Here is an 18,572-nt window from a genome sequence, read left to right as displayed (position 1 = left end):
TGGGATGCAGTGGGGGGAGGGGAAGAACTGGGCTGGTTGTGTGGTGCAGTGGGGGGAGGGGATGAACTGGGCTGGTTTTGGGGTGCGGTGGGGGAAGGGGAGATTTTGAAGCTGGTGAAGTCCACATTGACACCATTGGGCTGCAGAGTTCCCAAGCGGAATATGAGTTGCTGTTCCTGGAATCTTCAGGTGGCATCATTGTGGCACTGCAGGAGACCCAGGATGGACATGTCGTCTGAGGAATGGGAGGGGGAGTTGAAATGGTTCGCGACTGGGAGGTGCAGTTGTTTATTGAGAACTGAGCGGAGGTGCTCTGCAAAGCGGTCCCCAAGCCTCCACTTGGTTTCCCCAATGTAGAGGAAGCCACACCGGGTACAATGGATACAATATACCACATTGGCAGATGCACAGGTGAACATCTGCTTGATATGGAAGGTCATCTTGGGGCCTGGGATGGGGGTGAGGGAGGAGGTGTGGGGGCAAGTGTAGCACTTCCTGCGGTTGCAGGGGAAGGTGCCGGATGTGGTGGGGTTGGAGGGGAGTGTGGAGCGGACAAGGGAGTCGCGGAGAGAGTGGTCTCTCCACAAGGCAGACAGGGGTGGGGTTGGAAAAATAGCTTGGGTGCGTGACATGTTTTATAGCTGAACCTCATATACAAGGACGTGTACAAGCAGGTTATGAACAGATCACACTGAACTTGAAATGTTAACTGTTTTGTCAACAGATGCTTCCAGACCTGAGTTTCTCTAGCATCACCGTTTAATTTCAAATCTCTGATATCCATAGCACTTTGTTTATAATCTAACTGCACGCAATACCTCAAGCTAACCAGAATCAGAGTTGATGCAGAGATATCTTGCTGCTGCCAGGAAGGGCACGGAGAAAGAACATGACAAAAATAACAAGCTGGCAGAAACAGTGCCCTCCAAAAAAAATTGTGTTTCACCCAATGCCATCATCCCTTCCAGCTGCAGAAAGCGCAACTGATATTCAATCCAGCAAGTGACATACAGCTGACCCACAGGCCACTGATTCCAGAGTGACAGATTGCATTGTTGACCTGTTCGTTCTGGATGTGAGTTTGCTCGCTGAGCTGGAAGGTTAGTTTTCAGACATTTCATCACATTCTAGGTAACATCATCAGTGAGCCTCCGACGAAGCGCTGGTGTTATGTCCCGCTTTCTATTTATCTGGTTAGGTTTCCTTGGGTTGGTGATGTCATTTCCTGTTCTTTTTCTCAGGGGATGGTTGATTGGCATCAACTTGATTGATGACATCACCTAGCCACAAAACGACATGACCCACTATCACTCGTATCCTTACATACAGATAAGGAAGGACACCACTTTGATTGGGACAACACATCCATCCTAGGACAAGCCAAACAGAGACATGCACGAGAATTCCTAGAAGCATGGCATTCCAACCGGAACTCCATCAACAAACACATTGATTTGGAGCCAATCTACCATCCCCTGAGAAAAAGAACAGGAAATGACATCACCAACCCAAGGAAACCTAACCAGATAAATAGAAAGCGGGACATAACACCAGCGCTTCGTCGGAGGCTCACTGATGATGTTACCTAGAATGGTAAACGTCTGAAAACGAACCTTCCAGCTCAGCGAGCAATCTCACATCCAGAACCTCAACCTGAGTTACAAATCTACTCAAAACTCGCTGACCTGTTTGTTTTTGTTTTTGCGCAACTGAAAATAAGAATTCCCCATATTAACCTCCTCCCAACCTGCTTAATTTCAAGTTATGTGCACATGCTGCTTCATTTTCCTCCATCAGCTTCCCTTTAAATAAAAGACTGACAGTTATACACCCGTTACAATCAGCAGACATCCCAAAGAAGTTTACAAACTTTTCTGAAGTGTGGTCATTATTGTTCATGTATGAAACGCAGCCACTCATGTTTCACACCCCAAGCTCATCAAAAAGCAATATGATAATAACCTAAAATAATCTATTTTGTGATGTTAATGAGGACTGGGACTAACTCTCCAACCCTTCTTTGAAATAATGTCATGAGAGCTTTTACATCTACCTCAGAAAGCAGATGGGCTGTTGTCATTATGTCTCATTTAAAAGACAGCACCTCAAAGAGTGGGGAACTTCTTCAGTACCACATTGGTGTATCAATGTTGATTTCTGTGCTGAACGAAGAGTCACTTAAACCCACAACTTATTGACTCAGAGACCAAAGGGCTAGCCATCAAGGATAGCCATTACTCAATAAAGGGGAAGGTATAACATGCAGCCGAATGGGTTTAAGAGACCTGATCTATCTCCAAGGAACAAACTAAAGATGTGAGCTTCCCAATGGTAATTATTAACGGTTCGGTGTCAGACAGGGGCCGCTCAATCCCTGAATGTGCTCACACCCACTGTAGCCGCTTACCATGTGCATAGGAAATGATTTCAGTTTGGAAAGTGTCTTCAAAACTTCAACCTGCCACCCCTAATACTTCATACATGCTCTCGTTTGAAGAAGCGGATATCCCTAAGCAGACTTGACGTAAGAAATCAAGGTTATATTGTGTTGGGTTGAATCACACCACATATTATTAGTAATGAATATTTTTAATGTGTTCATGGGAAACTCTTTGGCTCATTATGAAATCTTTAAATACATTGCTATGTTAAATATTCAGTGATAATAATTGGAAGAATAGTTCTGATTTATCTACTTCCATGCTCCTCATATAAATTTATGCTTTTTTTGTCTTATTCATGATAAACAGAAAGGTATTCAACAGTATGCGGTAGCTCACAGCACCGTAGTGATAATTCCTGAAATTTAATAATAACACATTGCCTATGAGTAATTTTGTAGAATTAATAAAAACGATCTATAATTCTTCAGTCATCAGGAACTTTAACAAGTATTTGATCACTTATATTTTGCATTAATTTGCTTATTATACAGTATACTGTTTAACTTAACAAGCCCAGTCTCAAGTAAATAACTGGGGAGGTGACTTAAATTTTCCCAAAAATAACATAATCCAGAAGTTATAATTTCACATTGAGACTCCTCAACTGTATTATTATTGTTTGTTATTGTCTTGACTAACAGTTGCATTTTCCCCAGCCTGTAAACTTTTACTTGTATATCTGTAGCGTGTGAAAAAATAAGCATTTGTGCAATCATGCTCAATTAACACTGAGCGGCAAACGGCAATTAAAAATGAAAATTTCTTTTCAAATGCTATCTCTGCAGAGCTATAATCTGCAATCTTCCATGGAAGTAAACACTCACATAGTTCTTGAGCAATACAACAACAGATGTTTCATATTTATCTTTATAATCTATACTATTAAACTAAAACATCATCTTGGTTGCTATGTTGAAGAGGTTTAACTTACCAAATACATCTCCCCTGGGACTCAGCTCTTCAGAGTCAATGTAGTTCTCAATCTCATCTGCTGTGCTCTCATAACCGAGATCAAGTTCTTTCTCATCATGGTTCCCAAAATAAATACTATCCTCATAGTCAAATGGCTGGAGACGGTCCTGGGGATAGGGGGTGGCTACAGGTTGAGGAATAACGTTCTTTATCACTTCACTCTTTCTCCCATTATTTCTGTTTGCCAGGATTTTCTTTATCTCTTTCCTGCCTCCTCCCAAAATCACAGGCCCCTTTTCGTAAGGGATTTCAGGTACAACTGAGAGAGAAATATTTAATATATTAGATAATATTTGTGCACAGCATCTTCAAATCTATAATCTCCTGTCCAAGAGAAACACATATCAAATTCTTTTTTATTAATACTATTGAGGGTCCAATTTTCTTTCCATGAATTCTTACGGCATCGCATCTTGCTTTTCAAAAAAAAATTCATAGTGTCATATAGAACGGGAACAGACATTTCAGTCCAACAAATGTGTGCCAACCATAATCCCAAACTAAATTAGCCAGATCTGCCTCCACTTGGCTGGTAACCCTCCAAACATTTCTCATTCATGTACTTATCTAAATGTCCTTTAAATGAACCAAGTAACTGTACATACATGCACCATTTCCTCTGCAAAGTTTGTTCCACACATGAACCACTCTCTGTGTAAATCCCTTTTGTCTTTCTTTGTTAACCCTCCGAACCCATATCATTTTATTAGCTAACAGGCTGCATAGATGAGAGTTGTCAGCACTCCAGGAATTGAATATGAATCTTTGGGATGTTGCTGTAAGCAACTCAGGAAAATAATCATGAGCATATTTTTAAAAAATGTAACTTTAGCTCCTTTTCTTTGGGACGTATTTAGGTTTTGCATTAGCCAAGGTCCTGGATGCATAGAGTATAGGGTGTTCCTCTCCATTAAGCCACATATGAGTTATTACCACCCTGATGCTGTACGGGGAGGCATTACATGTCAATATCAGACCTTGCGTGGAATCATAGTGTACCAACACCTTAGAGGATGAAAGCAGTTTCTTCACCTCCCAGAAAGCCATGGCTTGTCTATGTGACCTTTACCAAGGCTGATCCTTTCTTAAAGAGTTGATGCAAGGTTTCCAGGATGGAGGCCAGGTTATATATAAATTTCTCATAATAATTCACCAGCCCAAGGGAAAGCCTTGGTAAGATTCGTGAGGGGGAGAGGGAGGGGAGAGTGGGGGGGAGGGGAAGGTGTTGTGGGGGGGAGAGGGAGGTGTTGTGAGGGGGAGAGGGAGGGGAGTGTGGGGGGTAGAGGGAGGTGTTGTGAGGGGGAGAGGGAGGGGAGTGTGGGGGTAGAGGGAGGTGTTGTGAGGGGGAGAGGGAGGGGAGTGTGGGGGTAGAGGGAGGTGTTGTGAGGGGGAGAGGGAGGGGTGTGTGGGGGGTAGAGGGAGGTGTTGTGAGGGGGAGAGGGAGGGGAGTGTGGGGGGTAGAGGGAGGTGTTGTGAGGGGGAGAGGGAGGGGAGTGTGGGGGTAGAGGGATGGTATGGTTTTCAATCTAACATTTGTAGATCTTTGGGCATCTTAATTCACCCTCTGTGAATGTCTTCCTGGTGAAATAGAGGTTTTTATATCTGTAACTAAGGGTTGGCATTTACTTACAATTAGCTGACTGGCACTGATCTCTAGGTTACGGCCTTGTGCTTGAACTTGTGTTAACTCATCATCTAACTTGAAAATCAAACCTGCTGTATCAATTTGTTCAGCAGATTACTTTGCTCTCTCATCGGCTGTGTTTTTATTAACTCACAAGGTGTGAGTGACCAGCATTTATTGTTAATCCCTAATTGCCCTTGAGAAGGTGGTGGCAAGCTTTCTTTTTGGACCATTGCAATCCTTGGGCTGTAGATACACCCAGAGTGCTTTTAGGGAGGATGTTTCAGGATTTTGACCCAGTGACAGTGAGAATTCTATATCATGATGGTGTATGACCTTGAAGAGAACTTACAGACGGTTGTGTTCCCATCAACTTGCCACCCACATTTTTCCAAGTGGTAGAAATTGCAGGTTTAGAGTATGGTTGTCTAAGGAGCTTTGGTGAATTTCTGCAGAGCACATTGTAGATAGTATATGCTGCTGCTATGGAGGAAGTAAATGACTTTTTATTGTGTTACTCAAGTGGGCTGCTTTGTCCTTGACTGTTGGAAGTGTACCCATCTAGGCAAGGAAAGCATGTTCCATCATATTCCTGACCTGTGTCTTTCACACAGGAGCAGGTGAGCCAACTTCATTCAAATTTAGCTCAACTTCAATCAAAGGTTGGTCAATGAGCTTAAATGCATTTTACTACTTGTACTTGTTCTCAGTATTTGCTTCCTTTAATTTATTCATGGCGTATGGGCATTGGAGAGATCTTTTCCAATTGATTAAGTTCTGTCACATTTAACATCTTCATATGAGCAAGCATTTGGTGTTTTTGCAGCTATGAAAATGAATCCTACTTCAGCACATCTTCTGAGAGTCTCGAATAGTTTCAGATGTTGCATACTTTTTTGTCATAACTGGGCACTGTTTGTACATGTAAAGCTTCTTTGTTTCACTGCATTCTTAATATCATTTTTTGACCTACTTCATATGTTGGTTCATCACGTATATCTGTGGAGTATTTGTACCTTTATAAAACGGATAGCTTTCATTAGTCCTCTGTGACGGTGTTGTCTTTCGCCTCTTAACATTTGCCTGTAACTATGCTTTGTTTCCTGGTTCCAGCTTCATTTGAAAACATTTTCAAGGTCAAATCTTCTTTGGACTGGAATAAATCTGATTAAGACTCATTTGTAATTCCCGTAATAGTTCTGACTTTTATGAGTTCTGATTTCAAAATTTGATAGTCACAGTTTTCGATTAATCTGCAGAGACCATTCATTAAATTATCTACGAATTTCACCTGGATGCTTATTTCTGTTTGAGAAATTTGCTTGTTCTCAGATTATGGAGATCAGAATTGTGTTGCCTTCATGGAAGGAATGGTGTTGTCTTTCAGGTGAAGAATGGTGTCTCCTTGAAAATTGCCTACAGTTTTAAATCCGTCTCGGTATTTCTGCCGCAGGCGTGGGAATGTTGACTATATATGGCAAAAACATATGTTGTCTGGAATGGAAGGTTTGAGATATAAAAATAAACTGGAAAGACTGGGACTTATTTCACTGGAGAATAGAAGGTTGAGGGGTGATCTCATTGAGGTTTATAAAATCACAAGGGGCATAGCTAAGTGACTAAGATCTTTTCCTTAGGGAGGGGGATTTCAAAACTAGGAGGCATATTTTTACAGTGAGAAGCGAAAGATTTAAAAAGGACATGAGGGGCAACATTTTTACACAAGAGTGTGGTTCATAAGTGGAATAAACTGCCAGAGAAAGTGATGGGTGCAAGAATGGCTACAATGTTTAAGACATCCAGATAAATTCATGAATAGGAAAGGTTTGGAGGGATATGGGCCAATGGATGTAGGTGAGACTGGTTTAGTTTGGAAACATGATCAGTGTGGACTGAAGGGTCTTGTTTCCATGATGTATAACACTATGACTTTATCTGTGCAGGATATTTGACAGATTGCAAAATAATCACTAGGTTCTCACCATTGAGGGTTTCATCATCGGCACTGCCTTGTTCTGTCTCAAAGATTCCTTCCAGGAAAGGTTTAACTATAAAAGAAAGATTTGTTGATCAACTTCTTATAGATTGTTGTTTCTTGTATCCCAGCAAAAAAGAAACTTTACATATATTTGTTGTATTTCAGTAAAAACAATTAGGAGAGACAAACATAATAGTCAACTGCTAGCATGAGAGGACACTTTGGCACTTTTAAGTTGGTTGAAGATGAAATAGTAAGCCATCCTCGAGTTTGCATCATTGACACTTCAGAACTAACCACTGACTATCAGAACATTGAAGCTAATGCCTCTTAAGACCTTATTATTTGGCACTTAAACTTCCAAGATGGATTTGCAGGTATTCAAAATGGTATGCCCTTTTACCTTGCGCTATCTTGACAGCCCATTTCTGTCCATCCATCCTGTGTGGAGACTCACCACATTGAACATCACCCCAACTCTCCTCCCTGACCCCGAACCCTGACATTACAACTTAATGATGCCCACCCTGCTCCTCCATGCTCCCTTATGGAGGCCACGGTGGGTGGTCACTGCCACTAAACATCCTCCCCTCGCCTACCATGCCCTTCAATGCTATTCTGCATTGGCTTCCTTCTTGTCATCCTCATTGTCCCCACCTCAACAAATTCCACTGCTTCCCCCCAGCCCTAACCTTGAGTTCGTGCCCCCCCCCCCCCCCCCAGCCAATGGCCTCTCCACCCCCCACTGCTTCTGGCAGTGATTCTTCTACTGTCCCTCATTGCACCCTCCTGAAAGTTTGTCAGATGGACCTTTGAACTGTATTCACTCCAGACCTTAGACTGATATTGAGGAGCAGCCCCTAGGCATGACTGACCTGAACACTGAATGCTATACTTGCAGCTCCCACACCCACCCCCCAACCCCCAACCGCTGGTACACAATTCTCCTGACTTCTTGTGCTGGCCCTGCAGGATTGGCTGCTGGACATCCCTGGACTGTACAAGGACAGATGCCCTGATGGCGAGCATGCCAATCAGATGACTGACCTTGATGTAGAGTGTGCCAGCCATTGAGGATACCGGGAGACTTTGACAGATAGGAGACCTCCACCACTTGACTGGACTGAGGATCCATCCCTAGCAGTTTTTGTCATGGCCATTTGCTTTAATAAATATGTAATATGTTGTCAGGCAAGCACATGTCGTAGGTGGTAAATTGACATCTTGGTGTGCTGTAGAGCAAGACATTTCCCACCCCTGGACATATACCTACTAACATGCACAACGAGGCTACATCTGTGCTAAAGAGCAATACATCAGTACATCAGGACTGGATCTGCCTAGAGATCCAATGTACTAACAAATATAGTATGCCGAGGCATAGAAACTGTGAACCCTAAGAGAGCCAGCGAACCACCTAGTCTAACCCTTGATTGGGGTGTCTCTCTGTGCATGCAGTGTCTCTTCCCTGCAGCCTTTCAGTGATAGCTGCCAGTGTGCCATGCAATGTACTCTGTAAGTGGCCTGCAACTATATCAGAGAGGTGCCATGGCTGGCACATGCTGTGGATGGGGGTGCATGTAGGTTGTGTCCTGAAATGTACTTTGGTTGAACACGATTTGGAGGTCATTCAGAGCAAGCCATGAGCTGAATCCACCAAATATCAGCTGCAACATCCATGTTGAGTTTACTTGACACCTTGGTCATTGGGGGAGAGTGGTAAGATAGAAAGCTGATTATTAATTAGGCATGCTGGGCTATCAACAAGGTGCTGAACAAGCAATACATCCCTGTAATTTGCAACTTGCACTGCCGTAGTGTGAAAATCACTATACCATTTATAGAAAGCATAAAAGGTGCAGTGATGCCCCCAACATTGACAGAGGCCTCGCTGCACTTCTCATCTGATTCATTCACAAACCTTATCCTTGCCCATGTTGCTCAGGCCCTTATAAGATTCCATCCTCTGACTTTGGGTTCAACACAGACTGGTCAAAATGGATGCAAATTCAAGAACTGTCTTGAGGCTTAAACTTCAAAGTAGTATTACCTATTATACTTTCAGATTAAATGTTACTATTTATAATAACGTAGTTGGACCAGGTTCTGATCTCACATTAGTGCTTACTTAATGTATTTTGTTTATGTCTTCATCTCCATGAGGTTTTAAGACTCTCCCATTCTAACGTGTATTGTAGTGGTCTTGTCTGTTCTTACTGTGCCCACTCTGTACTATTTGTGCTTTGTATTGTGCAGCTATCATTGCAAGCTTCCTCCAGGGTCCTGAATCCATTACACACCAGGCAACATTGAAATAGACTTGCAGCACTGTAGAGACCCAGAGCATTAAATGGCCCAAGGCTCTGGAAGGTATTGGCAATTAGAAAGGCTTGGCAGTCTGGAGTTCAGGAGAAATTTGGACATTCTGTGATTCTGTATAGTTTTGTGAAGTGAGGCTGTACAGCCATTGTATTTTAATAATTCCTTTCTTCACCTCATCCTTCCCTGTTTCCATAACCTCTGCCCATTGTACAAAACCACCCAGGGAATTCTCAACTCTTCCTACTCTGATCTCCAATGTATGGTCTCCTTCTTTTTCACTACCATTGGTAACCAAGAACTTCAAAGTCATGTCCATTTCTTGGGAATTCTCTCCCTCAAGCCCTTTATCTCTCCACTTCTTCCTCATCATTTAAGACCCACCTTAAAACCCAGCCTGATGATTCAGCTTTTTCTCATTGTTAACTATACATCCTTCTCACTCTACATCTTGATTAAATTCTATCTCCGTTAGATACAGGTTACAATTTGTGTTTTCACAGATTCAGGTACAACCATGAATTCAATATAGCATATGTTTAATATGGTCTTGTTTATGTTTTAAAAGCAGGGAAGATTCAATTTGCACCGCATATGGGGTCTACGTACTCTTACGGGAGTTTGAATAAGGAATTTTATTTTTCAGGAGCAGATGTCACAATATTTTAAGCAGCTCTTGGAGGGGGAGTCATGCAACCAATGATCCTAATATGTGCAAATCTCTTTTTGAGGAATAAGCCAGGAATGTGTGCTCTTGGACCACAGCCTCTAAGACAAGCGGTGAGGGTTATACAAGAGTATTACACACAAAACTGTATCCAATGTCAGACATAGGACAACCCAGAGATGGCTTGGTGGCAGTGTAATGTCACCTATGCTGGAGTCCTTCATACCATCCTAACAAGCCCTGGACAGTGAAGACTAAATAAGCCATCAGCTGTAAATGAGTTAACAGTCTTTGAGAAAATTTGTCTTTTCAAACACATATTCATTCTCCAGGATTGGAACCTAGAATACACCTCCTCCCACCCACCTTACTGCAAAAATGCCTTCCCCTATTCCCAATTCCTTCGCCTCTGCCCCATCTGCTCCCAGGATGAGACATTCCAATCCCAAACATCTCAGATGTCCTCGTTTTTCTAGGACTCCAACATCCCCCTCTCAGTGGTCGAAAACACCCTCGACTGTGTCTCCCGCATTTCCCGCAACTCATCCCTCACACCCCCTCCCCGCAATAACAACCAAAGCAGAATCCCCTTCGTCCTCACATACCACCCCACCAACCTCTGCATACAACGCATCATCCTCCGACACTTGCGCCATCTGCAATTCGACCCCACCACCAAAGATATTTTTCCCTCCCCACACTTATCTGCTTTCCAGAGGGACCACTCTCTCCGTGAATCCCTTATCCACTCCACACACACCTAGCACTTCTCCCTGCAACTGCCGGAAGTACTACACTTGCCCCCACACCTCCTCTCTCCCGCCCCAATCCCAGGCCCCAAGAAAACCTTCCACATCAAGCAGACGTTCATCTGCACATATGCTAATGTGGTATACTGCTGTTCCCATTGTGGCCTCCTCTACATCGGGGAAATGAAGCAGAGGCTTGGGGACCGCTTTGCAGAACACCTATGCTCGGTTCACACTAAACAACTGCGCCTCCCAGTCGCAAACAATTTTAACATCCCCCCCCACCCCCCAATTCCGCAGATGACATGTCCATCCTAGGCTTCCTGCAGTGCCACAACGATGCAACCCGAAGGTTGCAGGAATAGCAACTCATATTCCGCTTGGGAACCCTGCAGCCCAATGGTATCAATGTGGACTCCACAAGCTTCAAAATCTCCTCTCCCCCAATCATATCCAAAAACCAGCCCAGCTTGTCCCTGCCTCCCTAACCTGTTCTTCCTCCCATCCATCCCCTCCTCCCACCTCAAGCCCTACCCCCATCTCCTAACTACTAGCCTCATCCCGCCCCTTTGACCTATCCATCCTCCCTGGACTGACCTATCCCCTCCCTAACTCCCCACCTACACTCAACTTTACTGGCTCTATCCCTGCCTCTTTGACCTGTCTGTCTCCTCTCCACCTCTCTTCTCCTTTATCCATCTTCTATCCGCCTCCCCCTCTCTCCCTATTTATTTCAGAACCTTCTCCCCCTCCCCCATTTCTGAAGAACAGCCTAGGCCCGAAACATCAGCCTTCCTGCTCCTCTGAAGCTGCTTGGCCTGCTGTGTTCATCCAGCTCTACACCTTGTTATCACTTGGAACCTATGGATTTAATTGAATGTTCTGAAGGATTTATCTATGGTCTGTTGGTCAAATTAGTACCAGGTTTGGTTAAACAACTTTCTCCATAATAAAATTATGCTAATTTTCTATTGATTTCATAAGATTATAGCGTACAATACACTGTAAGAGCCATACAAACAAACCTGGATCAATCTCTTCATACTTAAGATGCTTTTGATGTAATGATGTTGACACAGCTGTACACCTTTTAGCTTGCATTAGTTGAGAACCAAGCAAATCCTTTTGCTTTCAAAGAATGTTCTCAATGCAAGAGGTTTCTAGCATTTTTTAATATGCTTGATTTACACTTCTTAATTCAGGTGGATTAATGCTTTACAGTTTCTTAGTATAAACTATACGGCAGTTTGAGTCGAGAATTTGCTTAATATTTTGTAGCTCCGTGAGACAGACAAACATTTTACTTGGTGATAGAAATAAACTATTTGAAAGAAGAAAAGGCTATTCTCTTGGATGTCGAGCAGACACCATGAATACTTATTGGCCGATTGGTGCTTGCTTATATTTCACCCCTTTGGAAGCAGGGGTGTGGAGGCAGTTGTGAAAAGGGATGGCAGGGCAGGATTGGGATGGGTAAGGATTGGGGAAGTAATGTCATGGGGCTTACAGCATTGTTTCAATTGGCTTTCACAAAAACAATGGAAAAGCAAAACATCTTTTAATTTATCCTGAAATGTATGTGAAGACATACTGGTAGAGTAAAGGGTCAACTATTAAAGACAAAGGGCAGTAAATTTTAAAATTCTCTGCCACAAAGGGCTGTCAAGGATGGAACATGATGAATAGTCAAGGCTGTGATAAACAGAGAGGGTTCCAATCGGTAAAGGATCAAGGAGAAAGGCAAGAAAGTGGAGTGAAGGGTTATCTGATCAACCATGATTTCATTGAAAGATGGAGCTGACGTGATGGGCTCAATGGCCTAAGCCTGCTCCTACATCAGTGACTGTTGCCATCTTTGCAAGCGAAAACCAGTTAATTTCATTTAGCCATGATGAGGCAACTGCTGCAGCCTGGCAATAGGATTTGGAAACATAGCTGGCTTCCCCCAGGTGTAGGGTACCATCAACTGTACACATACATGGCATTGAGAGGACATTATGATGAGCTGCAAGAGTCATTGACAGGAAAGGATTTCATTCCATTAATGTTCAGGTGGTCGATGATCACTGTCACCACTTCCTGGAGATGTATGTCCTGGAGCACTCCTGTGTATCCGAGAGTCCAGATGGTTTACAAAGTTGGTTACTGGGGCTGAGGGAAAAGCCATTACAAACATGACACTATTGTGCAACTTACTGACTGATGCAGAGCGTAGATGCAATGCTGCCCTTCCTTCAACCTGGGCTCTGGTGAACAGTCAATGGGTCATAGAGTCACAGAGTCCTGCAGCACAGAGACAGGCCACTAGGCCCAAACTGGTCTACTTCGACTGAAATGTCCATCCACGCTAACATTATTTCCCTGCAGTTGGCCCATATCCTTCTAAACCTTTCCTATCAATGTATTTGTCCAAGTGCTTTTTAAACATTGTTACCGTACCTACCTTAACCACTTCCGTTAGCAGCTTATTCCATATGCTACCCTCTGTGTAAAAACAACTGCCTCTCAGGGTCCCATGTATTCTTTTCCCTCTTACTTTAAACTGATGCCCTTCAGTCCTCAATTCACCAGTCCTGGGAAAAAGACTTAATGCATTCGTCCTATCCGTGCCCCTTATGATTTTGTACACTGCTACAAGATCCTGCCTCAGTCTCCTATACTCTGAAGAGAAGAAGTTCTAGCTTACCCAACCTCACCCTATAACTCAGTCCCTTGAGTCCTGGCAACATCCTTGCAAATCTCCTCTGCACTCTTCTAGTTTAATAGAATCCTTCCTACTGCAAGGTGACCAAAACTGAATACTCCAACTGCAGCCTCACCAATGTCCTGTACAACTGCAACATAACTTCCAACATCTATACGCGATGCCCTGACTGATGGAGGCCAGTGTACCAGAAGCCTTCTTCACTGCCCTGTCTACCTGTGACCCCACTTCCAGAGAAATGTGCACCTGAACTCCAAGGTCCCTCTGTTCCATTATACTCCTTACCCCCTACCATTCACCATGAAGCTCCTACCTTGGTTTGACTTTCCAAAATGTAACACCTCACACTTATCTATATTAAACTCCATTTGCCATTTCTTGACCCACTTCCCCAGCTGACCAAGATCCTGCTACAATTTCTGATATACTTGCTCAATGTTCAAGATACCACCTATTTTAACATCATCCACAAACGAACTAATCATGCTTTGTGCATTCTCATCCAAATCATTGATAGAGATAACAAACAGCAACAGACCCAGCACCAAGCCCTGAGGCACACTCCTAGGCCTCCAGTCCAACAAATATCCTTCTCTATTACTGTCTGCATCCCACCTTCAAGCCAATTGTGTATCCAGTCTGCCAGCTCTCCTTGGATTCCATGTGATCTAACCTTCCAGAGCACCCGAACATGTGGAACCTTATCAAAGGCCTTACTGAAATTATAAAGATTATGTCTACCACCCTTCCTTCAACAAACTTTTCGGCCACTTCATCAAAGACTTCTAACAAATTTGTGAGAAACGATTTCCCATGCACAAAGCCACGCTGACTGCTGCTGATCAAACCTTGTCTTTCCAAACGTGTGTATATCTTATTCCTCAGTATCTTCTCAAGAAACTTTCCTATCACAGATGTAAGGCTTACTGATCTACAATTTCCAGGTTTTTCTTTGCAGCTTTTCTTGAGTTAGGGCACAACATTCGCTACCTTCCATCCGGGACCTCGTTTGTGATCGCTCATGATGATGTAAATGTATCAGCCAGGGCCCCTGCAATTTCTTCTCTAGCCTCTTGCAGGTGTCTTGGATATATCTGATCAGGACCAGGCAATTCATCCACGTTCATACATTCAAATAATTCCAACACATCCTCTACTGTGATATGAACTATCGCCAAGATATCACCACTAAGTTCCCCAAGTTCTCAAGTCTTCTCATTTTTCTCCATGGTAACCACAGAGCAGAAATATTCATTGAGAACCTTGCCCATCTCCTGCGGTTCCACACATATATGTCCACTTTTGTCCTTGAGGGGTCCTATTCTCTCTCTAGTTATTTTTTTTCCTTTAATATACTTAAAAAATCTCTTTAGATTCACCCTAATCTTCTCAGCCAAAGTTAACTTGTGCCCCCTTCTCGTCCTCCTGATTTCCTTCTTCAATAAACTCCTGTATCCCCCATGTTTCTCCTGCAAGTCTTCCCGACCTCCCCGCAAATTTGTTCCTCTCATTCCTATTGACTATTTGGGGGGCTATAGTACAACCCCCAATAATGTCAATAATGTCACCACCCACTTTTGATTTCTTAGCTCCACACACAAAGACTCACTGGATGATCCCTCAGTTATTTTATCTCTGACCACTGCTGTGATACTCCCCTTAATCAAAAATGCAACTGCCTCCCCTCTTTCTTCAACCTCTGTCTTGCGTACAGCACCTGTACTCTGGCACATTAAGGTGCAAGTCCTGTCCTCCCTTAGTCTTGTTTCTGCAATGGCTATAGTATTCCTGCCCCATGTACCTATCCATGCTGTGAGTTGATCGGCCTTATCTGTCAGCCCTGTTGCATTGAAATAGATGTAATTTAATCCAACAGGCATTCCTCCCTCCCTATCCTGTTGCAGCCTTATCCTGCCTCTTTAACTTGTTACTTCTGATTACTGTATCTCCTTCCAGCCTCACGCCTGCCTCCCTGCTGTTCTGAGGGAGCGTCACTGAACCCGAAATGTTAACTCTGATCGTTTCTTCACAGATGCTGTTGAGCTTTTCCAGGAACTTCTGTTTTTGTTCCACCAACCTCCCCCAACCACCAATCTAGTTCAAATCCGCCTGCCAGGATATTGGAACACTCCAGATCAGGTGCAACCCATCCCTTTTTAGCAGGTTACCTCTGCCTCAGAAAAGATCCCAATGATCCAGGAATTTGTATCCCTGCCCATTGCATCAATTCTTTAGCCACACATTCATCTGCCATATCCTCCTGTTCCTCCCCTCACAGCACATGGCACTGGAAGTAATCCAGAGAATACCACTGTCAAAGTCCTGGTTTTTAACTTACTTCCTGTCTCTGTATAATCACTCTGCAGGCCCTCATCTCTATTTTTACCTATGTCAATTGTTCCAACGTGCACAATGATTTCTGGCTGCTCACCCTTCCCTTTGAGAGCATTCTAGAGCTGCTCTGAGACATCCTGGACCCTGGCACCCAGGAAGCAACACACCGTCCTGGATTCCCATTTGCAGCCACAGAACCTCCTGTCTGGCCACCTAACTATTGAGCCTCCTATCACTAAAGTCTTGTTTACCGTTACCATTTCCTGTTGTGACACAGAGCCAGTCATGATGCCACCAACCTGGCTACTGGTGCTTTTCCCTCATTGGTCATTTCTCCCCCAGCAGTATCCAAAACGGTATACTTGTTTTTGAGGGAAATGGCCACAAGGGATTCCCCCGCTCTCTGCCTACTCCCTTTGCCTTTTCTGGTGGCTACCCAGTGATTATCTGCTTTCACCTTAGGTGTGACCAGCTCACTAAAACTCTCATCAATGATGAGTTCAGCATCTCGGGTGTTCCTGAGTGCATCCGACTCCAGCTCCCTAATACAGTCTCCCAGGAGCTGCAGCCGGCTGCACTTCCCACAGGTATAGTCATCATCAGGGATGACGGAAGTCTCCCTGATCTCTCACCCTGCAGGAAGAGCATGCCACTGCCCTAACTACCATCTCAAATGCTCTCATGGGGTTGCTGAAGATGTGATTCCACTCCTTGGCTGGCCTCCAGTATAATCTAGACTAAGTTTGCTATAACATCCTGGTGTAAGCAGTGAGGATATGTGACAGATGCTGAGGGAATAGGAGCAGTCTTCTGGGAAGAAGGATGGGGATAGTGGGGAGAAGGAAGCTCTCTTTGCCCATGATGGTGTTTAGATGGGTCAGGCACTTCAAACCCATGGACAGGGTTGAATTTGTCTGATGAAGGGTCTAGGCCCGAAACGTCAGCTTTTGTGCTCCTGAGATGCTGCTTGGCCTGCTGTGTTCATCCAGCTCCCCACTTTGTTATCTTGGATTCTCCAGCATCTGCAGTTCCCATTATCTTTGAATTTGCTCCTGCTGGCTGTAAATAAAAGCCAGTGTTTGGATTTGCTTGTTTTGTAAGTGATGTTCCTCTCCTGAACAGTGTTGAGTTGCAGTGGGCACTGGGATAGAGCAACAGTGACTCAGAAAAACTGTTTATACAGCAGGTAGTTAAGGACAGGTAGGCTGTGTGGCTCAGCTAGAGTGAGAAGCTGATGTTGTATGTGTGAGGGAGTGTCAGCCATGCTTACTAGGTCCTGTGGGCACCAGCACTGCATGGATGCTATGCCATGACATTGCCAATGAGGGGTAATATTGATTGCCAACACTTGCCTGGGTACATAGCACCCTTTCAATGATGGCATAAATACAAGGAGTGCCAACGTTTTGCTAGGTATCTGCTGAGTGGGAGTTGTTTTGGGAATGATGCATGGTATGATGGGGACACAATCAGAGGGATGCCATAGAAGTGAGGTAAGTAATTAACGCAGTGAGAATACTTGACACAACTAGGATTCAGTCATATGAATGTAAGAATCAGTCCATAGCGTGGTATCAAACAGTATGATAAAACATATAAAAATAGAAAATGCTGGAGATGCTTATCAGGCTTGCTAGCATCTGTGGAGAGAGAAATAGAGTTAACATTTCAAGCCTGACATAGTGCTTCTTCAGATCTCCAGAGTTCTGATCTTCAAAGTGATATCTTAACAGAAATGAATGAAGATTGTTTTTTTCCAAATGGCTAGAGGATTTCCAAATGATTTTTCTGTCGAACATTCTCAAAACAGCTTCATTTAGTCAAATTTTTTAACTATCAAAATCCTCATAAATCAAGAAAATAATCACCAATATCAAGTGCCTTCAATAATTAAATAATGCAGCAAAACTTGTTTATAACAATCTCTCCACCAGAAAAGCTTAAGCTTTCAGATCCAGTTGACAGATTGGTGAATTGGCAGATGTGGTCTGTACACCAAATCAAATGCAGGACAGGTTGGCACACCTCTCTACTACTTGGGCAGAATATCTGATCATGTGTTACACACACAACAGACAAATGAAAACAAATCATGTTTGACAATCTCCTTTCATAAATATTTCACTTAGTGAACACACTGGATGCTGGTGAGAATATGCTTCAATTGCACTTTTCAACTCTCGGCCGATTCTGTAGATAGTATTGTTGCTGATCCAAATGTACAACATGAGCCATGTAACAATGAAAGTTTACAACAAGAACTAATTCACAACAGAATTTTCAATGGCATCTTTGAACGGTCACTAAACATCCTCAGCCAAAAGAGGATCTGATTCGAGAACAAATAATTCAAACAGCAATCGATACTGAGTCTAAAGACTGTTCTAAAGCATTAGACTGCAGAAGTTCCTTTTAATCAAGAACATTCTACAGAGTATTCTGACTACTGGAAGCACTATAATCCATTTGACCAGAGGCAAGACCTTTCACTGGAACAATATACCTCATGTGATAACAGGGAATATCCCGAACAATTTTAATACTTCAGTAAAATGAAACAAAGAACTTCAGATGTTGAAGATCTGAAACAGAAATTGCTGGAATAACTCAGTAAATCTGGTAGCATCTGTGGAAAGAAAGCAGGGTTAACATTTTGAATCTGGTGACTCTTCATCAGAATTCTGCTTTCTTCCCACAGATGCTGTCAGACTTGCTGAGTTTCTCCAAAAATTTCTGATCTTGTTAATACCGCAGTAGCTTGTCAATGTGGTTCTAAAATTG

General features: G+C 43.3%; 1 protein-coding gene across 2 annotated transcripts in view; it reads right to left on the bottom strand.

The window, feature by feature from the left end:
* Positions 1–18,572, bottom strand: part of egfl6 (EGF-like-domain, multiple 6) — a 100,852-nt gene that overhangs the window by 24,983 nt on the left and 57,297 nt on the right. For both annotated transcript variants that reach the window (XM_059650372.1, XM_059650373.1), the window contains 2 exons: positions 7,023–7,088; positions 3,376–3,675 (listed from right to left, as the gene is read on the bottom strand). In XM_059650372.1, the coding sequence (XP_059506355.1) occupies positions 3,376–3,675; positions 7,023–7,088 (366 nt within the window). The remainder of the gene's footprint in view (positions 1–3,375; positions 3,676–7,022; positions 7,089–18,572) is intronic.

This window comes from Stegostoma tigrinum, chromosome 12 (genome assembly GCF_030684315.1).
Source record: "Stegostoma tigrinum isolate sSteTig4 chromosome 12, sSteTig4.hap1, whole genome shotgun sequence".
NCBI lineage: Eukaryota > Metazoa > Chordata > Chondrichthyes > Orectolobiformes > Stegostomatidae > Stegostoma > Stegostoma tigrinum.
The sequence above is the reverse complement of the archived record's forward strand: the minus strand, read 5'-3'. Positions and strand labels throughout refer to the sequence as shown.